We start from the raw sequence: 22862 nt of genomic DNA, 5'->3' as shown, positions 1-22862 counted from the left end.
TGATGTACTTGGAGGGAAGTAGCATATAGCGATATATAGAAATCTACCTATCTCGGCTCTCATTCTCACCCACATATACCTTGCTTGTTCATCTTTCCTGATGATCTGTAGTAGTGGTTTCAGCTCTTCTTTAAACAAGACTGCTACTCCTCCTGAACCCCGGCTACCCCGTAGAGATCTTTTGTCTGGTCGACCAACTGTTTCCCATAAATAACCCTTCACATGTGGCATACGCTGTCCCAGTATCTGGTGTGTCTCTGAGTAGAAAACTATGTCTCTGTCCCTAAAGTTGTCTTCAAAGGCACCTACATCTAGCCTATACGATCCATTAGAATTCCACGCCGCTATCCGGAGCGTCGCCCCATAGGTCTCACACCGTCATGCTGAGCGCTTTTCCAGAACCACTACTTTCCCTCCTCTATAAAAGGCGATTTTCCCCTTTTCTCTTGTTGCCCTGATCTCTGGCATCAACTCTTGCACGTGTGCCACTTGTGCCAATGTAAGGTCATCTCCCAGGAAAATACCGGTTTTCTTAAGAGTTGGCCTCTTCTTTAGAAATTCTTTCCTTATTTCTATATTCGGGAAGCGGAGAATAAGTGCCCTATCCTTTACGTTTCCCTTCACATCGATTCCTTAACGTTGCATGTGAGAAGAAGAAGAAGAAGAAGAAGAGAATTTTTAACGTTGCATGTGAACAATGAGAGAGAGAGAGAGAGAGAGAGAGAGAGAGAGAGAGAGAGAGAGAGAGAGAGAGAGAGAATGAAATGAAATGAATGTTATATTAACGTCTTCAAAAGGCCAATGTGACCTATGAGACCACAGAGAGAGAGAGAGAGAGCACTAATGCTTGGTTTTTGGTTTGCAGTTCAAAACAGCAAGTCTACAGGTCATTTGGCTAAATTGCTCATCCATTTAGGATGGAGTTTGCAGGAGGTTTCTGATAGCAGTACAGATGTTCAACTAAAATTTGCGAAAACAACAAATGCTGTTCGGTTTTCAAGTGTTTTTCTCAAGTATGCAATAGAACAATTGACCAAAGAGGAGTTAAGAAGTTGCTTGTCTTTATCCTTGAGCGATAAAGAGGCTGATTTTTCGGGGCTCAAGGAAGGTTTGTGACTTTTTTAGTTGTGTGTATCTACTATAACTAATCCTCCACTGCCTTCCAGTTTTGTTGCTTCTTCTGCAATAGTGTTATCTTTTGTTATATCATACAGTTTTATCGGGACCTTTGGTACTGGAAAAAGGCTACAGTTGCAAGAAAATGGCATGTAATGTTATCAATGCTGGTTTCTTAATTAAAATTCACACAAAAGTCGTAGAATTTATACTGCTGCTACTTCAGGTTGTGTGCTTTCAGTAATAGGACAGCTGAATGCAATTTTACTTATTTTGGTTTATTAGTTCGGAGTACATGGAGTGTTTCTTGCTAGGTAATACGGTCTGTAAATTGGTACATAAGTAAGCACATAAAATGCTCTGTTCAAGGAGCTATATGTCAGCAAGCCAACTTTTAGGTTATGATTTCTCTTGCATCTTGTGTGGCATCAAGGATTCTTTCTTATGGCTTTAAGTTTCTTTTCACCAAAAAGTAATCCTCCCTTAGTCATAGATAGCTATTGAAGTGAGGCATGAAGGAGATACATTCCATGTTGCATTGCAAGTGGCTAATGCAGTTTTCATTTTCTCTGATACCTTTCTTCTGTGTGGTGGTGTACCTTCTAATCTGATTGTGGTTGCCATGTGCTATATTTTGTATGTCGATAAGCCAGTTGCTAGGTTACTAACTAAACCATTCACCACTCTTTGAAGGTAACCAGAATGTGGCAGGTTTCGTGGTGTTTGGCATGCTTTCCTTTATTGCAAATTCAGATGTCAAGTGAGTGTTGAATTCATGTTTTCTTGTAGTAATAGAGTACACCAGCAACTTTCATTTATTTAGGTTTTTCTTCCGCTAAATCTTGATGCATGTATGGCTTTTGTTTTGAAGCCCTTCCACATATATGCTTCATCTGGAAATCGGGAATTTGCTGCTAGTAATGATGTCTACTCAGCTTCACCAAGCAGGATCTCCCAGCTTCAAGAGCACTGACATCTTTCTTGATGCAGCAATGTTACAGGTATCGTGGAAGTCTGGTTCTGAGGATTATGAATATTCCTTTTTTAGAGATGCCATGTCTTTGTTACAAAGGATTTTATCAAATGACTTTTGCTTCTGTTATACATAGGAGCCTGCACTTGTAAGCTTGGTAGTGCATAAGCTGCTTCTGTCATACATAGCCAGACTTCCTCTACCAATGGATGCACCACATTATTTTAAACTTTCTGGACCCAGTCAACCTGGAATGCTTCAAAGAGTTGGCCTTGCTGCTGGTTAGTGCTTTAGTACTGAGGTAAAAATTGGAAATGGGAGGTCAATGTCAAAGCTGAATTGAGCTAACTAGAAGAAAAGTTTCATTGAATCTTTAAATTGTGCTGTGCAGCCATTGTATTGAGGTTACCATACTATACATACAACTATCTGGTGAGCTCAAAGTCGAGTACTGCAATGAGTCCTTTGGCTACCAACAGTGTGCTACTACTTTTGGTTCTTGTACATCATCGCGTTTGTCTTCAATTTGAGAACAATTTCGAAAGGCAATTGGATGTTCATGGAGGGGATGCTTCAATGAAGTCGGACTTAAATCATGTTGAAAATGTCTATTGTCAAGCACTCAATATGGCAAGGGAAAGAGAATGTACTGTTTTTTCCTGAGGATGGCAATCTGCTAGATTTTTTTAACTTTTGAGTTTCACATAAGTGTGCCTAACTTGCTTTTAAATAGTTGCTATTATAGATGCTGATAGCACTGCTGCAGAGTTTACATTGAGGATCTCATTTACATCTTTGTATGATGTTCTGGGATTGTAAGCAATTGCCACATAACCTCATTGAACACATGGGTTTTTGTTCCTCAACCTTAGTCGGTTTCTCATTTCTCAACTTTGCTTATCTTGTTTTGCAATGGTTGTTGCAGATGCTTAGCAGACGAATGCACAGTTTTGTTATTATATACTCTGGTGCATGGGAATGCAGCCTTTCTAGAATATGTTTTGGTGCGTACCGATCTGGATACTCTGGTATGTACGACTCATTTCGTCCTAAACCACTGCCCTTTTTTCTTCGTAATGTGGGGTTCTTGAACAGTGTTGATTGTTTGATAATGTCAGTAGGCAATAGACTTGCTACATGTTGTGGCTTTCTAACAGAAAAGGTTTGTTGCACACATAGCAGGCTGTATTTCTAGCACTGTGAGCACGCCCGTGGTTTTGAAAATTCTGTGCTAAGGAGATCTGAAACTTGTGCATGCCCTTCCTCTTGTCAAGGGCACGCTTCCTTGCATGTATCATGGACATAGTCACTGGAATTTTCAACTTTACACTGTTTTGAAAAGTTGGTTACAGATAAAATTTGTCTTTCCACGCATTTAGAATGTGAGCAGGACAAGGGCGTTTCAAACACAAATAGGGCTAAAGATTCTTAGATTATAGCATACAGTGCCCTCTAAGACCCCTCGATTACCTCTTCTGCAACCCTCTTTTGAACACTTGCACTCTGTGTAGAGCTTTGACAGTGACCTGAAGCAGGCTGAGAGGATGAAACAAAGGTAAGCAGGCAGCCTTACGTGGCATATGCAGAAGGGATGTCGGCAGCAGCAGGTGCTGAGGGTGGCGGCAGGAGAGACTGAAACAATGGGTGTCACTGAAACGGGCTGTGGGTGGCAGCAGATGTTGAGGGCAGTATAGGGAAGGCTGAGGACAGCAGCTGGAAATCTGCTGGAGCAAAGGCTGCAATGCAACTGGATTGGCAGAACAGGTTGGGCAGCAAACAACAAGGCGGTAGTGTCAGTTATGTGGAAGAATGCAGGGGCAGCTCAACAGGACGAGGAGGCTTAGGGTTGCTAGGCTAATTCAGTGATATGACTTGTAACAGTTTACTAGGTCTTTCTTTGTTTCTGGAATACAATAGCAACCGTTTGTCTCTAAAGAAAACTCTCTCTCTTAAGAGCTGACTGAATCAGCTTTCAGGTGAAGGAATGAGAAATGTATAGTAAGGGCAGTTCCATTGGCTGGATCGCATGGGATTGATGGGATAACACACATGAAAGAATAGTGATCTGTTTAATTATTGTGTTGTATGTAGTAGTCACTTTTGATTCAAATCCAAAAAAGATCTGCAGGGAGCATTCTTATGTTGAGCAACTGCATATTCTGAGGAGTTTTGTACTGATTGATTTCTTGAATAAAGTTATGGAAACTTTATCAAACAGACTTAAATTTGCATGCTAAACTGATTCAATGTTAATGGATGCAGATGATGCCGTTGCTTGAGATGCTATATGATTCTCCGAGAAAGTCTGTAAAGCAAACGTATATGCTGGTTATAATACTCCTGATTCTTAGTCAGGATTCTTCTTTCAATTCCAGCCTTCATAAATTGGTAAGGGGTAATGTTCTTGACTTTTAGCTGAGGGTAAATTGAACTCTCTCTCTCTCTCTCTCTCTCTCTCTCTCTCTCTCTCTCTCTCTCTCTCTCTCTCTCTCTCTCTCCCGTACTCTATCGCGTTTTTCCATTTTCTCTCTCTCTCTCTCTCTCTCTCTCTCTCTCTCTCTCTCTCTCTCTCTCTCTCTCTCTCTCTCTCTCTCTCTCTCTCTCTCTCTCTGCCCCTCCCTTGCCATACCTCCTCGCGTTCCCCCACCCGCCCAGCTACCACGCCCGCTGCTAGTGTGGATGCACACGTACGCTTAGTGGCTCTTTTTCGGACGGCGATCAAGCATGAGGAAGCTGAACGATAAAGCCGACCCCCTAGAGGATGCCATTCAAAAGTGCAAAGAGGAAATGACGGAGACCATTACCAAGATGAACCGCAATCTCTTGAGCACAATAAACATGCTCGAAGGACGCGTGCTGATCCAAGAGAGCAAGATAAATACGTTGGAAGACTGAGTGACGACTCAGGATGAAGAGATTGCGTCACTGAAGAAAGACCTCGCCGAAGCACGATCAAGAAACACACTGGAAGAGGGCGAACTGCAACCCTCAGTGTCCGAAGAAATCAACACGATCAAGGAGCAAGTACGGGCCATCAAAGAGGGAGAAGAGCAACACAAAGAGATGACGACTTCTTGGGTGGATGTTCTTACCAAAACTCAACAGAAGGCGGATGAAGCCGAGAAATGGATCAAGGTGGCCAAGAAAGGAAAAGGCAAGGAGATAACGCCCACGTCCACACCCACTATCATCAATCAGACACTAGAGGAGGAGCAAGAAGATGGGTGCGCGCTTTACATGTGAGAATTTGCGGTCTTAAAGACAAAAGCAATGTGGACGAAGAGGTAAAAGAACTCATGGCCTTAATGGGGGTTCGTGAGCCGACGCACACAAGAGCATGGAGAGTGGGCAACATAAAGAAAAATGGAAGCAGTGGGGAAACCTCAAAAGAAAGAGCACTCATCCTCCGTTTTCCCTCCATGGAAGCGAAGAAGTCCTTGAAGAAAAGACCAACTCTTAAAGAGACGGGCATCTTTCTCGGGGATGATCTCACCCTCTCGCAGATCGCTCATATGCAGGAAGTGATGCCGGAGATTAGAGCGGCAAGGGGAAAAGGCAAGATTGCCTTTTACTAAAATGGAAGAGTAGTAATACGAGAACGACGCTCCACATGACGGTACGAGACTTATGGGACCACACTCAAAGTGGCTGCTTGGAACTGTAATGGATCTATGCATTTTGATGTGGGTGCTTTTGAGGACAGCTCTATTGGAAGAGACATCATCTTTTACTCTGAGACACACCAGGCCCCCGGGCAATCCATGCCTCACATCAGTGGATACGGGTGGGAGACAGCCTACAGACAGGAGACACGCTCAGAGCACAGAGGACGGGGCTCGGAGGGAGTGGCAGTGTTATTTAGAGAAGATCTGCAGCCATTGATACATATAGCCCGTAGGGATGAGCAGGCTAGGTACATGTGGGTGAGACTGAAAGCAGAGACAGGCAGATATCTTTACATTGCTATTTGCTACTTTCCCCCGAGTACGTCAGTCTATGCATCACCAAGAGGACAATCCCCTTTTTCTATTTTGGATGATGACATATGGGAGTTCTCTAGAGATGGTGACATTATCATTCTAGGGGACTTCAATGCTAGCTGCCCATCACCAGACAGTGTTTTATGATACTTCAGAGGAGATGCTGATAGAGCTAGATGGTTGTAGAGATGGGCCTGTCCAGACTATCACACGATGGATGTGGAATATACTGAGTATGGGCGACACCTGATAGACATGGGCACCGCACATGGATTGGCCATCTTGAATGGCCTACAGAGATTTTCTGTTGCGGGAGGTTTTACATGCTTCCCACACAGACATGGAGCCAGCACAATGGACTATGTCATGGCATAGCCGAATCTCATCTCTAGTATCCAGGATCTCACAGTTGGGCCCAGACCGGTCGGAGTGGCAGTGGATCATGCTCTGGTGTCGATGGCCATCTCCTTCCAGTTCAGTGAAGCACACAGGCCACGGGTAGCAGCCCCTACTCGCTACACCTTCACACGGGAGACGGATTGTGTATACATGGACGGGATCTATAGACGCCTATGCACTGAGGACCTGAGGTGACCTCTGGAGGAGCTAACTACTATACTGACACAGACATTACACGATGCAGCAGCAGAGGCATACCCTCACACCCAGCCTGAGCAGAGACGCCGATCAGGGAGCATGCCTCAGAACAGCTGGTACCATGAGGAGTGCCGCCAGACTAGAGCTAGACTTCAGAGGGAGGTGATTTTGGGGGACGTCACTTCATAGATTGACTTCCGACGCTTGGTGCGGCAGAAGAAGAGGGCTTTTTTTGGCTCGACTCGAGTAGGATCTATACCAACTATTCTTGAGTCAAGACTCGCGTGAGGCGTGGCGGCTCTTTCATGAGCAGTCCCCCCCTTGCTATTTCCTCCACAGAGACCTGGGGTCAGTACGCATCATCTTTGTACACAGTACCTGGACAATCGCCCCTTCCAAACCCCCCGATCCATGCTCACACACATGTGCTTTTTTCACCGTTGAGATGGTGAAGAAAGCCATTGACAAGATGAGGACTGGAAGGGCATATGATCATGATGGCTTAGTCGCTGAGCATTTCATGCATGCCAAAGACCTACTAGCAGAGCTTCTAGCAGTTATGTTTAACCATGCCATGTGTGAGGGTCTACCGGACACTTGGAGCCTATCTACGATTGTACCTATCTTCAAGTCAGGAGACCCCATGGAGCCTGGGAATTATCGCACTATCATGATTGGACACACATTGGCACGGTTGTATGCATCCATTCTTGAGCAACAATTGAGTAGATGGGCAGAGAGCGAAGGAATGCGTGCAGCTGGGCAGGCAGGGTTCAGGAGAGGCTTCTCTACTCTTGACCATATCCTGACACTCAGGGCCATCATCGAGGAGGGCAGATCTCATGGGAGACGGATCTATTGTAGCTTTGTGGACTTCCGCAAAGCTTTTGACACAGTACCCAGAGCTAGATTGATGCGCAGATTACAGGAAATGGGAGTACCCACAGAGCTCATTTGGGGGGTCATGGCATTGTACAGATCAGTAGTAGGGCATGTACGCACCCCTGAGGGACTTTCTACACCGGTTCACTCCACTATTGGGGTGAAGCAGGGCTGCCCGCTCTTTCCTACCCTTTTCGGTATGTATGTGGATGAGGTTTCTGACTACATTGATAGCGATGGTGATAGAGGTGCACAGTTGGCACGGACATGGATTCCACTTTTGTTATATGCTGATGATATAGTGTTGATCTCCGAATCCCCAGAGGGAATGCAACGTCAATTGGAGGCTTTGCATAGGTTTGCCCACGAAAGTGGCTTGTCTGTCAACCTTGGTAAAACCAAGGTTATGGTGTTTAATACCACCCCACAATGGATCAGGAGGTCAACACCTACATTCACATACGGCCAGGAGACTGTGGAGTACACAGATGCTTACACTTACCTTGAGTGGTTTTTAGCGGACCTGCATTCTTACTCAGAAGAGTAGCAGAGACCAGACTGACTAGAGCCCACGCAGCATTGGGTAGATTGGAGAAGATGTGTTCGCAGGTTCAGTTCCAAGAACCCCGGACGAAGCTCTGGCTCTTTAACACTTTGGTGGCTCTAGCATTGCTCTATGGAGCTGAGACATGGGGACCTTCATTAGATCACCACGGGAGACTGGGTGGCACAGATGGATGAGGGAACATGGAGAAACCTCTCGTCTCTATGATCTCGCGGCTCATTAGAACCAAGGCATTAGTACCACGGGCCATTATCCGAGCAGAGCTAGCGGCCCCCCCACTAGTAGTCGAGGCGCTCACCAAATCAGTCTCCTTCATAAACCGCACATGGGAACTTCCTAGAGACAGATATGCTCGCATTGCACTTGAGTCCTCTCGACAGTTAGCCATGCAAGGAGATACAACATGCTGGTATGGGGAGATGGCATCATGGTTTCAGGCGTATGGGTTCAGCATAGACAGGCTACCACCATTCCAATACTCATTGGATGCACCATCTCTCACTCTTACACAGTCAGAGATCACCAAGCTCATCCGCCAAGACCTGGCCCAGCTAGACACCAGGAGGACATGGATACAACCAGCACAGGAATTGGGCACGAAGATGGCTTTCTACAGAGACCACCTTCTCCAACTTACAGAGGATGGTTTTGTGACGAGACCCAGATACATGGACACCCACTTGTCTCATGGGATACGATGTGCTATTGGCCAATTACGCACATCTTCTCACCAGCTGCGGATTGAGCTGCGGATTGAGACTGGGAGATACAACGGAGTACCAGCAAAGGCGAGGATATGCCCCTTGTGTAACATGGAGCCTGAGACAGAGTTGCATTATACATGCCGCTGCCCTGTCTACTACGAGATACGAGGCCGCTTCCATTGCTTGTTCAGAGAGGGTTTTGGACCACTCTCAAGAGTCATGGGATACGAGGATCAGAGATGCCGGGGTTTGTTCTTGCTCGAGTTGCACAGACACAGAGACAGCCTGATGAGTGGCGAGGCTAGCCAGTCTCAAAGATGGATCACAGACTTCTTCTGAACAGACACGGGACAGTTGCAAGAGCCACTCCCATAGCAGAGCTCCCCCTCGTCTCACACCAGAGGCACACTGATCGACCGAGCGATTGAACTGGGGAAATCTAGGCGCCCACGACTGCGGAGGACTACACAGCATCGATGGAGGCTACGTCAGAAGATTCGGAGCACTCTGGCCAGGCATGCACGACGCCTGGTCAGACTACTAACCATGGAGGAGATTGATGAGATCCGCCAACGACCGATGCTAGATCTCCTGTGATTTAGCTATCCCAGCTAGGTACGTAGTTCCATAGTATTTTATTTTGTCATCTTGTTACTCTGACTTTGTATCAGATCCACCACATTGTAACTTTCTGATCTCATAGGTCACTTTGGCCTTTTCAAAGACGTTAATATAACATTTCATTTCATTTTCATTTCTCTCTCTCTCTCTCTCTCTCTCTCTCTCTCTCTCTCTCTCTCTCTCTCTCTCTCTCTCTCTCTCTCTCTCTCCACCAGCACAGAGTTGTACCCACATTCATACCAGAGGCACCCTCATTGACAGGGCGACTGAGCTCAGGAGATCGAGGCGACCACGACCGAGACACAGGAGCACACTCCATCGACGGAGACTCCAATAGAGGATCAGAGGCATTCTAGCACGACACCCAGAGTGTCATTGAGGGCCTATTCTACATTTCACATTTCACATTTCACATCTCACATCTCACACATCATTTTTCATTTTTCACATTTTACATTCAGTACTTTTTATACTTGGTACTTCAGACATTGTATTAGATTTCACCACTTTGTATCTGATGGTCTCATAGGTCATTTTGGCCTTTTGAAGACGTTAATATATCATTTCATTTCATCCCCCTCTCTCTCTCTCTCTCTCTCTCTCTCTCTCTCTCAGTTTCTAGTTTGTACCCAGACTTGGTACTAGACTCACCATTGTAATCAGTTTGGTCTCATAGATCATTTTGGCCTTTTGTAGACGTTAATATATCATTTCTCATTTTTCACATTTTACATTCAGTACTTTTTATACTTGTACTTCAGACATTGTATTAGATTTCACCACTTTGTATCTGATGGTCTCATAGGTCATTTTGGCCTTTTGAAGACGTTAATATATCATTTCATTTCATCCCTCTCTCTCTCTCTCTCTCTCTCTCTCTCTCAGTTTCTAGTTTGTAGTTTTCTTTCTTTGTACCCAGACTTGGTACTAGACTCACCATTGTAATCAGTTTGGTCTCATAGATCATTTTGGCCTTTTGTAGACGTTAATATATCATTTCATTTCATTTCTGTGTGTGTGTGGAGCTGAGATATGGGGGCCTTCATTGGATCATCACGGGAGAACAGGTTGTACTGATGGATGGGGGGACATGGAGAAGCCTCTGGTCTCCATGGTCTCGCGGCTCATTAGAGCCAAGGCTTCAGTACCACGTGCCATTATCCGAGCAAAGCTAGCTGTCCCCCCCACTAGTAGTTGAGGCGCGCACCAGATCTGTTTTCTTCATACACCGCTTGTGGGAACTTCCCAAAGACAGATACACCCACCTTGCACTTGAGTCTTCTCGACGGTTAGCCAAGCAGGGAGACACAGCATGTTGGTATGGGGAGATGATGTCATGGTTCCAGGCACATGGGTTCAGTATAGACAGATTGCCCCCCTTCCAGTACTCACTGGATGCACCCTCACTGACTCTTACACAATGACCACCAGGCTCATCCGCCAGGACCTTACTCAGCTAGACACCAGGAGGACATGGGTACAGTCAGCACAAGAGCTGGGCATGAAGATGGCTTTCTACAGAGAGCGTCTTCTCCAGCTTACGGGAAAAGGTTTTGTGACAAGGCCCAAATACATGGACACCCACTTGTCTCATGGGATACGGTGTGCTATTGGCCAGATACGCACATCTTCACACCAACTACGGATCGAGACTGGGAGATACAACGGAGTGCCAGAAGAGGCTAGGACATACACCTTGTGTGACATGGAGCCTGAGACAGAGTTACACTACACATGCCACTGCTCTGTCTACTACAAGATACGAGGCCGCTTCCACTGCTTGTTCAGAGAGGGCTTTGGACCACTCTCAAGAGTCGTGAGGTACGAGGATCAGAGATGCCTGGGTTTGTTTCTGCTCGAGCTGTGCAGACACAAAGAGAGCCTGATGAGAGGAGAGGCTAGCCAATCTCAGAGACACATCACAGACTTCTTTAGAGCAGACACTGGACACCGAGATGAGCTACTACCACAACAGATCTTGTCGTCGCACACTAGAGGCACATTGATCGATCGAGTGACTGAGCTGGGGAGATCGAGACGCCCACGACCGCGGAGGACTACAGAGCATAGACGGAGGCTACATCAGAGGATTCAGATCACTTTGGCCCGACATGCACGACGCCCGGTCAGATTGCCGTGCCTGGAGGAGATTGATGAGATCCGCCAACGACCGATGCTGGATCTCTTGTGACTTGTGATTTAGCTACCCCAGCTAGCTGCTTAGTTCACGCCTACCAGTTTACGATCCCATAGTACTTTTATTTTATCATTTTATCATTTTATCATTTTGTCATTTCATTTTGTTACTCTGACTTTGTATCAGATTCACCACATTGTAACGCTCTAGTCTCAAAGGTCATTTTGGCCTTTTGAAGATGTTAATATAACATGTCATTTCATTTCATCTGTGTGTGTGTGTGTGTGCGCGCGCGCAGCCCTGCCCCCTCGCGCTCCCCTCCCCTCCCAGCTGAGACAAGGGGGGTGCAATAGGACACAGAAACCAAGCTCCCTCTCTGCCTCTGCACCCATGCCCCCCTCTGCTGCCCCCCCCCCCCCCTTTGCGCTCTCTCGCTCTCTCCCTTTGCAGCCCCGCCCCCCTCGCCCCCCCCCCCCCCCCCCCCCCCCCCCCTTTGCGCTCTCTCGCTCTCTCCCTCTGCAGCCCGCCCCCCTCGCGCCCCCCCCCCCCCCCCCCCCCCTTTGCGCTCTCTCGCTCTCTCCCTCTGCAGCCCCGCCCCCCTCGCGCCCCCCCCCCCCCCCCCCCCCCCCCCCCGCGCTCCCCTCCTGCTGCCCCGTGCGTAGAGAGAGAATGTGGAGGAAAAGGCAGCGTAGAGAGAGAGAGAAATAAAAAAGCGTAGAGAGAGAGGTGGCAGCGCGTGCGAGCAGGAGGTCTGTGGCAGCACTCTCTCTCTCCCAACAGGGATGGCCTGCGGCTCCAACTGGCCCACTCAAGGGCGCCGACTGTCACCTGCGCGCAGCCCTCATAGAAGGGTCTGCTTACTGCCTGCGTTCGCAACCTGTGGTGATAAGGACATAACCCCTCTGTAGGCTGCCCTGTGCTCTGTACCTGCATGTGTTGAACATAGCCCCCAACTGAGCGGGAGGCCTGCTGAATGCACTCGAAGCCTGTGCTGTGGGAGGCGTAACCCTGAGGCCTAAGCCTGCGTCTGTGAGTACTAGCCCAACGCGCGACCTGTTCGCACACAAGCCCTCTCCTTCTACGCGTAGCAAGTCCCCGGCACCCCTCCTTTACCTACGCGTAGCAGGACTTCCCATCTCCTACGTTAAAGTTTAAAAGGTTTTTAAGCTTTAAAAATAAATACACTCTTAAGTTTGCCTTATTCTCAGTCCCTCACCCTAGTACCCTACCCCACATTTGTGGGGCGGGTTCGATGGATCCGCCTATCGAAGGGGAAGGGCCGGGTGTAGATAGCTACACCACCCCAAAAAAAAACGACGGCTACTTTCAAACGGAGAAACAGAGATACTGTGCTATCACCAGGATCCTTACGAGTTGGGAAAACCTCCAGGATACATGATGAGCTACTGATGGAGAAGGTCCAGGTGATGCTCAAATCAGAGCTAAACTATATGAGGGATGACATCAGGAAGGAAATGCACGCAAACGCTGAGAGCTACAAGAACTCATGTATGGAGACATGATGAGAGAACTAAGGAGAGAGATCCGGGGGATACAGAATGAGGAAATTCAGATCGTGAAAACGGAATTACGAAACCTAATCAAGGCCGAAGTAAATGTAACAGAATGTGTTATGCAAAAGAAACTCGATGAGGCAGTAGCAAGTTTTGAAGCATGGAGAACAAATATGGAAAAGCACATGGGGAAAAAGATGCAATAATCGAGGAGCTAAAAGGAGACCTTGCAGGCTTGCAAATCTGCAACTAAGGAGAAGGGAGACGACCAACCTTCGTGCTGAAGGAGCTCGAGGACATGAAAGATCAGATAAAAGCTCTACGGGAAGGAGATGAACAGAAATCGAAAACGATATCTTCATGGGCGAGTTTTCGTACGACGTACGGAATGTCTCGTTCCGTACTGCGGGTCACGTACTGTCCGGTTCGTTTAGTACGTTTTGTACGTTTTATAAATTAATTATTAAAAAAAAAAACAAAACTCACAATTGTGAGTGGACTATATTGAGCAGCCCAAAAAATTTTAAATGGCTGTCTATACCCATTGGTAGCTCTTGACTGTTGACTAAGGGCCACTGAGGGCAACTTTTGGGGCTGTTTTGGAGCGTCAATTCAAGCACTTAAGCCACATTCAAACATTGGATTCTATGTGCTAGGGCTCCACTTCTCTTATGATCTCCCTCTCCCCCACGCTCTCCCTCTCTCAAGCTCTCAATGCTCTCACTGCTCAATGCTTCCATGTTCTAGGTCTCAAGTGACAAGCTCTAGAGACTAGAGTCTTGCCTCTCCATCTTCTCTCCATTGGGTCTCTCCCTCTCAAGCTCCCATTGAAGATCTCATAACGTCAAGTTTCTTTAAGTGTAAAGTTTAAACCCAAGGGCCTAAGCCTTAGACGTAAGAATTCTTTGTTTTTTTATTTTGAACGTACGTAACGTCATCGTACATCTTAATATTTTTTAGTTCGTTTAGTACCGCACATCATCGTACGTGTACAAAACGAACGGGACCGTACGAGACCAAGAAAAGGTTCGTTTAGTACCGCACATCATCGTACAAAACGTATGGGACCGTACGAGACCAAGAAAAGGTTGATGAAGTAGAGAAATGGATTGAGGATGCGGAGAAAGGGAAGGCCCAGATGCTTGAGACCACACCTACCTCCACCATTATTAGGTGCGAGACCTATGGGGCGACGCTCCGGATAGCGGCGTGGAATTGTAATGGATTATATAGGCTAGATGTAGGTGCCTTTGAAGACAGCTTTAGGGACAGAGACATAGTTTTCTACTCAGAGACACACCAGATACCGGGACAGCTTATGCCACATGTGAAGGGGTATTTATGGGAAACAGCTCGTCGACCAGACGAGATCTCTGCGAGGTAGCCGGGGTTCAGGAGGAGTAGCAGTCTTATTTAAAGAGGAGCTGAAACCACTACTACAGATTATCAGGAAAGATGAACAAGCAAGGTATATGTGGGTGAGAATGAGAGCCGAGACAGGTAGATTTCTATATATCGCTATATGCTACTTCCCTCCAAGTACGCCAGTCTACTCCTCACCTAAAGGACAGTCCCCTTTCTCCATATTGAATAATGACATATGGGAGTTCTCTAGAGATGGAGACATCGTTCTCTTAGGAGACTTTAATGCCAGAACGGCCAACTCTCAAGCAGTATTCTATAATACCTCTGAGGAAATGCTCAGAGATGTGGATTTATCACAGGAGGGGCTTACTAGAAACTCACAGGATAAAGAACACACTGAATATGGGAGACATCTCATGGAAATGGCAACTACACATGGTTTGGCCATACTTAATGGTCTAGAGAATTTCCCTTTATCTGGGGGATTCACATGCTTCCCGCACAGGCATGGGGCCAGTACAGTGGATTATGTCATGACTTCACCAAGCTTTATTTTTAGTATCGAGGACTTTAAGGTGGGACCCAGACCGGTTGGGATTGCAGTGGATCATGCTCTCTTGACCTTATCAATCTCCTTCCAAGACAATGCCTCTCAAGTACAAAGGAAGAAGACACACACAAGATATACTTTCACGCCACAGACTGATTCAGTCTATGTGGAAAAGATCTATAATAGGATGTGGACAGCCGAGCCAGTATATACTTTAGAGGAGATTACTTCTCAGCTAACAAAGATACTACATGGAGCAGCACAAGAGGCATACTCACATACTCAGCCTGATCAGAAGAGAGGATCTGGGAACATACCTCAAAACAGTTGGTACGACGAGGAATGCAGAGAGACGAGAACCCAGGTCCACAAAGAGCTTACACTTGGGATCATCACATATAAGCAGTCTCGGATTGCTCTTCGGCGTATAGTATGTCACAAGAAAAGGGCATTTTTAGCCAAACTGGAGGAGGATTTATATCAGCTCTTCTTGAGTCAGGACTCACATGAGGCCTGGCGTTTATTTCAAGAGCACTCATCGCCTCCGACAATTACCTCTACTGAGATTTGGGGTCAATATGTAACATCATTATATACGGTATCTGGACAGCCTCCATTACCAGATCCGCCAGAGCCATGCCCTACTACTAGTACTTTCTTTACTACGGAAATGGTGGAAAAAGCCATTGATAAGATGAAGACAAGAAGAGCATATGATCATGAGGGTTTAGTAGCAGAACATCTGATCCATGCAAGGGATCTACTTTTAGAAGTCCTTGCTCGTCTGTTTAATCGGGTCATGTGTGAAGGATTACCTGAATCTTGAAAATTATCTACTATCGTACCTATTTTCAAGTCAGGGGATCCTATGATACCCGGGAACTACCGTACCATTATGGTGGGTCACACATTGACCCGACTATACGCATCCATTCTGGACCAAAAACTGAGTAGATGGGCAGAGAATGAGGGCATAAGGGCAACAGGACAAGCTGGATTCAGGAGGGGTTATTCCACTCTAGATCATATTCTTACGCTCAGAGCCATTATTGAGGAAGGAAGAGCAAGCGGGAGAAGGATGTATTGTTGCTTTGTGGATTTTCGGAAAGCTTTTGATACAGTACCAAGGGCCAGATTGATGCGCAGAATGCAAGAGTTAGGGGTCCCCAAAAGAGATTATCTGGGGGATCGTGGCCTTATATGGGTCAGTAACTGGTTATGTACGTACTCCAGAAGGGAATTCTGACATTGTTCATTTCACCGTTGGAGTAAAGCAGGGATGCCCACTGTCCCCTACTTTATTTGGTATGTATATAGATGAGGTATCAGATTACATTGATAGAGAGGGTGACAAAGGTGCTCAACTTGCAGGGTCATGGATCCCTTTGTTGTTGTATGCAGATGATATTGTATTGATAGCAGAATCACCAGATGGAATGCAGAGGCAGTTAGATGCATTACATAAATTCGAGGAGGACGGTGGACTGTCGGTAAATTTGGGTAAAACCAAAGTTATGGTGTTTAAGACCACACCGCAGTGGGTTTGGAGATCGGCACCTACATTTGCATATGGCGAGGATACAGTAGAGTACACAGATGCATACACATACCTTGGTGTGGTATTTACAGGACCGAAGTTTACTCTTAAGAAAGCAGCGGATGCTAGATTGTCCAGAGCCTCTGCGGCCTTGGGAGGGTTGGAGAGGATGTGTTCACAAGTGCAGTTTCTGAAACCATTTTTGTACCCAGACCTGGTATTAGATTCACCACATGTAACCTTTTGGTCTCATAGGTCATTTTGGCCTTTTGAAGACGTTAATATTACATTTCAGTTCATCTCTCTCTCTCTCTCTCTCTCTCTCTCTCTCTCTCTCTCTCTCTCTCTCTCTCTCTCTCTCTCAGACTTTGTATCAGATCCACCACATTGTAACTTTTTGGTCTCATAGGTCACTTTGGCCTTTTGAAGACGTTAATATAACATTTCATTTCAATTCATTTCTCTCTCTGCAGCCCTGCGCCCGCCCCCCCCCCCCCCCCCCCCCCCCCCCCCCCCCCCCCCCCCCCGTTTCGTGCTCAAGCTTTGCTAGGGCAGATTCAGCAGGCCGAAACTGTCAGGAGGGCTGAATTTTTCAAATTTCTACAGAAATACAGAATTTCAGTAATCTCAGTAATTTCAAAAGGGCAGAAAATTTTTCAGAATTTTCAGCTTTTCAGATTTCAGAGACTCAGAAGTACAGAGATTTACAGAGTTTCAGATCTTTAGTAGTTTCGGATTTGCAGAGAATGTAGATGGGTGTGGCCCATTCAACTCCCTCATAGAATGTGAAGATGTTGTCCAGAATGCATTGCTCATGCACAAAACCTCTGTGAATCATGGATGAGATCAAGCAAAAACAATCTCAAAGGCATACTAATCATGCGGGCTAACATCTTATACACAGAAGACATGTGAATGATCGGTCTCCACCGTCGGTACTTCTTTTGGTATAAGAGAAATGAGATATCCTCTGTAAGAAAAATTTGTTGCAATCCAGAGAGCATAACTAGACTGAGCACATCCTAAAACTGCAAGAAAAATTGTGGTGTCAATCCATCCTCTCTAGGACGAGGCACCTCCAATACCAGCCACTACATCATGCATCTCTTGTAAAGTGAAAGGAGCAAGTAAACTTGTGATACATAGCCTCCGTAACCACTAGCTGAACATGAGACTACACCTTTTCTCTAGCATGTATAACATCATCAATCACTGTAGCAGGCTACAGTGTCACTTTCACAGGACAATTAGTACAGTTTGGACTTTACAGTTGGTCTGGTCGGTTCACACTGGACGGATTCGCTGGGTAGTGACACGTGGCAGGGATACGGTGGTCTAGTGGACATCGTGGCCAGGTCACCACCACCACTCAGTGGAGATAGACTTAGGTGCTGTCATTTATGAGCCGTTGGTGGCTCTTTATGGTTGTATATATGAGTAGTAGCGGTTTGGTCATGAGCATCTTTACGTAGTCGTCTAGAGTGAGTCTATACACATAGCACGTCTTCACCATCCCTGCACATTTGAGCCTCAACACCCCATTGTACCTAAGAGTCCTGGGCTGGAGCTGAGTGTGCTGCCACGCCAGAGTCTGTATCAGTTCTTTGAGGAAGTTGAGTCATTTGTTGTGGTCTACTACTGCTGTTGTGTCTCTGTGAGCTCAGTTGTTGTCTATTGTTTCTTGTTTTCAGTCTGTTTTGAGTGAGATTGTCGCGCACATTGCACTGAGGAGCACCCACTGTAGAGAGCACGACGCACTATCTGCGCTACAGATGCTCTCATTTTGGCGATCACGGTGGGACCTCAACTGAAGTCTCACTCTCTGTGAGGTACAAATCTTGAAGCTAGTTGGGTCTATCTAGCTTCTCCTACCTTGCCTTGCACTGTTCTCCTCTCGCATTGGTCCAACTGGTCTAGTCCTCTCTCTCCCTAGTCATCTCTTGCCCTGGTCCAACTAGCCCTCGTCCCTGGTCTAGACCTCCTCGTCCCTGGTCTAGTCCTCCTCGTCCCTGGTCCAGCCTGGGTCTAGTCACTTGCCTAGTCTCGTAGAGTATAGACCAGTCTTCAGCCAGTTCAAGGTTTTCTTGCCCAAAGCTTGGTTGGATTGGTGGTCGTTGCATGACACATACAAGGCGGTCAATCGAGCATCAAAGCGCACTACTGAGTCCTCTGAAGTACTACAAGAGAAGACGACCGTTGGTACCTAGTAGAAGTCCATCAACCTCATCACCCATACCTCCACATACGACATCACCCATTCCTCCATCCAGTTCCACATCTTCCAGATCACCTTCTCCAGTAAAGCTTTCTCCTATTCTGCTACAATAGGCTATTGAGCAACGGGCTCCGGAGCAAGGGGCCATGGAGGCCTTGGCAAGTGTTTTGGCCAAGGTGAACATCAAGTTCCCTACCTTCAGAGGACTCTCTTCAGAAGATGTTGACGACCATGCAAGGAGGTTTGTATCTCTCTGTAGGGGTCGTGGTCTTAATAGAGAAGATGCTTATTTGGTACTCTTTCCATCTACCTTGGATGGCTTAGCAGACAAATAGTACAGCCAGTTTGCAGAGAACCATTTTGCAACTTGGGCAGCCTTAAGACAACAGTTATGTGCAGCATTCAGGCCAGGTGACTACCAGGAGAAGGTTTTGGATGACTTGGCAAACATGGTGCTCCAGCCAGAGGAGACTTTTGCAGAGCTTATGACTAAAACCAAGTCTCTGGTTGCCAAGCTTCCCCAGCAACCCGGTGAATTTATGGTTAAGAAGTGGGTGGAGAAGGCGCTTCTCAAAACTTCTCAGCAAAAACTTCAAGAGAGTCTCCAACCCGACGCCACTCTAGAGGAGTTTATCGCGGCTGCTACTAGGATAGAGGGAGCAAGGAAGCTGTTCACCAACTCCTCTCAGGTAGAGACCCCCTCAGTGTTTTCGGAAAGTCCTTCTGATCCATTGACTTCTTTACGCAGGGAACTTGAAGCCCTAAAACTACAACGCGCTCTTCAAGAGGAGAAATCGATCCCATTCAGACAAGAGAAGTCCCCACATCACGAGGCTTTGGATCAAATCAAGAGAGAGCTAGAAGAGCTTCGGTCACAGTAGGAGACTAAAGCTACGGTATGGTGCACAGAGTAACAGGGAATGGGCGGAACGGGCCCCTCTCGTTCCCGGAACGCGTTCCCATGGGGGTCGGACAGGCGGAACGGAAACGTGGCCATTTCGGAACGTCTGCCGGAACGCTCACCGGAACGGCGGCCGGAACCCACCCCGGAACGGGCGGAACGGCAAGCCTGGCGGAACGGTAGTTTTAAAAAAACTGTCAGTTAGTCCAAAAACGGGCGTTTGGGTTTTTTTGAATTTTGAGCGCCATGGTTTTGGGGGGAGATCTTCCCTATATAATGAGGCAATGCTCAAGGCAATGAAGCAAGCCAACTTCCAAGGCTCAAGGCACTTGAACTTTGAAGGCACTCTAGTCTCTCTCTCTCCCTCTCCCAAGGCACTCTCTCGAGTCTCTCCCTCCCTTGGGTCTCAAGGCTTTAAGCCTCAAGGCTCAAGCTTGACGCTCCACCTCTCCATCTCTCTCATTCATCACCTCTCTTGAGTCTCCTCTCCCTTGGGCCTCAAGGCTTTAAGCCTCAAGGCTCAAGCTTGAGATTCAAGAATCAAGACTCCACCTCTCCATCACTCTCTACCGCGCCATCATCCCCTCTCTCTCTCTCTCTCTCTCTCTCTCTCTCTCTCTCTCTCTCAAGAATCAAGATTCCTTCCTCTATCGAGTCTCATCACTTATGGCGCAAGCTTGCGCATCAAGTGAACGTGATCCCTTGGGTGCCAAGAAGAAGAAGGACGAAGCATCATGGTGGGATGAAGTGCATTCCCGAGTGTTGGGAAAGTCCGGTGGTGCACGCGCATGGAAGTACAAACTATGCGGCTTCGAACGGCAATCCGGTACAACCAAAGTCCGTGCTCATCTCCTTAAGCTTGATGGACAACAAGTAGCATTATGCAAGGCCGTCAATGAGCAACGGTTGAAGGAATTTGAAGCCAAGGATGCCGCCATGAAAGCCAACAAAGAAGAGAGAGAATCGGCAAGGCCTAAGCGTTCCGCAATCAACCCCAACAACTTGGTTTTTCCCTCTTCTATACCTTTATCGGTTGGTGGTGATAGCAATGCGACAACGACAGAGACGGCGGCTACATCTTTTTGCTCGGCATTTTCAATGCCTAATACTACTCCGGTCTCCACCCCCAAATCTCAACAACGCACCCTACATACCACTTGGGATCCAAAAAGGAAGGAGGATGTGGATGCAAGTGTTGCCCGCTTTTTCTATCACGATCACATCCCCTTCATAAAGGCTCGGTAAGACTTACTTTCATTTTCAATACCCTCAAATAGTAAATTCTCAATTAAATAGTAAATACTAATACCTCTTGTGTGCAATGTCTAGGTCGGAGTACTTCAAGACCATGTGCACGAGGATTGGAGAGTATGGGGCACGCTACGTGCCACCCTCTTCCGAGGCCCTCCGCACTACTCTACTCGATAGAGAGAAAGCCGTAGTGGAGATGGCAACCCTCAACATGAAGAGGCAATGGACGAAGTATGGAGTGACCCTCATTGCGGATGGATGGAGCGACACTAGGAGGAGGTCCATCCATGGCATTGTTGCCTATTCCAAAGGGGAGATGTATTTTGCCCACTCCCATGACGCCACGGAGACGGGAAAATCAGCAGATGTCCTTGCGGGTGAGTGGGCCTCCGCCGTAGAGACCAGGTCGGACCTTGTGATAGGTTTGGTCACCGATGGAGAGGCATCAAACAGGGCAGCCGGAGCTATTTTGGAAGGCACTTATCCTCACATCACGGTGTCTTTTTGCATGGCACATTGCCTTAACAACCTCTTGAAGGATTTCGGCAAACTACCTTGGATAGAGCCTCTCATTGCATCCACGTCCAAGGTGGTTGCTTTCATCAACAACCACAACATACTTCGAGCCGAGTTCTTGAAGCGGTCGGGGGGCAAAGTGCTTCTAAAGTATTGTGAGACCCGCTTCGCCTACAACTATCTAATGGTGAGCCGCTTTGTAGAGTGTCAAAGTGCAGTGCGGCAGCTCTTCATCAGTACAGAGTTTGCTCAGACTACCCATGCAAGTACAGTCGCAGGGATCATTTGTACAGGGAAGGTGGAGGGTCCCGAGTTCTGGGAGTCTCTAAAGAGTATTGACAAAATGGTGAAACCAGTGATCCACTTGCTTAGAGTGAAGGATGGTATGCAACCTTGCATTGGCAAGGTCTATGAAGCAATGGATCGCATGGTCGAGGCCCTTGAAGAGTATGAGCAGGACCCAGATAGGCTCGAAGAAATCAAAGAGCTTTGCAATAGCAGGTGGAATGCCTATAGTTCACCTCTTCATGGTGCAGCTTTTGTGTTGGACCCAGAGTTCCAGGGTGCAGGGCAGGATCATGATTCGGAGGTAAATACACATTGGAACACCATCTTGAAGAAGCTTCACCCTGAACGTGACATGCAACGCAAGATAAAGGATCATGATTCGGAGGTAAATACACATTGGAACACCATCTTGAAGAAGCTTCACCCTGAACGTGACATGCAACGCAAGATAAAGGATCAGCTTGCATTTTACAGGGATATGCAAGGATCATTTGGAACAGGCGATGCCCAAATTGATCGCACCAAGATTTCCTCCGTCTTGTGGCGGCAAGAAAATGGTTCAGATGGTCTCGATCTTCAGCGACTTGCCGTCCGCATTCTCAGCCAAGCGGTTAGCTCCTCTTGCTTGGAGCAATTGTGGAGTGTATATAGCCACATTGCATCTAGAAAGAGGAACCGACTTGGAGTGGAGAAAGCATATGACCTTGTTTTTGTCAGTGCAAACTTAAGAATGCTTTGCAAGTCAGCATCCAAAGTGACAGATCCCTTTCTACAGTGGGAGATGGAGGCAGAGGCAGAGGTGCTTGGAGAGGCAAGAGGATCTACGCATGAGGATGAGCCTATGCAGGAGGATTGGGATGATATTCACGACGTCCAGGAGTCCACTACAAATTGGGAGGGGGGATGCTCTTCTGCCCCTACCTAGAGGTGAACATCAGGCATGAGTCATGATTCGTTGCTCATTGGTTTTTGATATTTGTTTCCTTTGTGGCCGCCGGCTTTGCCCCCCTTTTTGTATTGCACTACCATATGAGTGATTGAGTCTTGACATGTCACCTATTGACTCTTACAGTTGTTATTTATCACTCTTGAGTCTTAGCCTCTACATATCTTTTAAGTTTTTGTAGCACCTTGGTTGGCCTTGTAAGCC

General features: G+C 47.0%; 1 protein-coding gene across 3 annotated transcripts in view; it reads left to right on the top strand.

The window, feature by feature from the left end:
* Positions 1-22862, top strand: part of LOC147432857 (uncharacterized) — an 88611-nt gene that overhangs the window by 51141 nt on the left and 14608 nt on the right. The window contains exons 2-9 of one of the 3 annotated variants that reach the window (XM_086492637.1): positions 866-1108; positions 1810-1876; positions 1988-2117; positions 2226-2370; positions 2481-2735; positions 2835-2904; positions 3015-3117; positions 4352-4477. In XM_086492637.1, the coding sequence (XP_086348763.1) occupies positions 866-1108; positions 1810-1876; positions 1988-2117; positions 2226-2370; positions 2481-2735; positions 2835-2904; positions 3015-3117; positions 4352-4477 (1139 nt within the window). Of the gene's footprint in view, positions 1-865; positions 1109-1809; positions 1877-1987; positions 2118-2225; positions 2371-2480; positions 2736-2822; positions 2905-3014; positions 3118-4351; positions 4478-22862 lie in introns of those variants that run through there. The other 2 variants (XM_086492636.1, XM_086492638.1) reach the window with 2 other exon arrangements.

Source organism: Adiantum capillus-veneris, chromosome 20, assembly GCF_014529385.1.
Source record: "Adiantum capillus-veneris isolate H3 chromosome 20, ASM1452938v2, whole genome shotgun sequence".
Classification (NCBI taxonomy): Eukaryota; Viridiplantae; Streptophyta; class Polypodiopsida; order Polypodiales; family Pteridaceae; genus Adiantum; species Adiantum capillus-veneris.
This window is presented reverse-complemented; position numbering and strand designations above follow the sequence as displayed.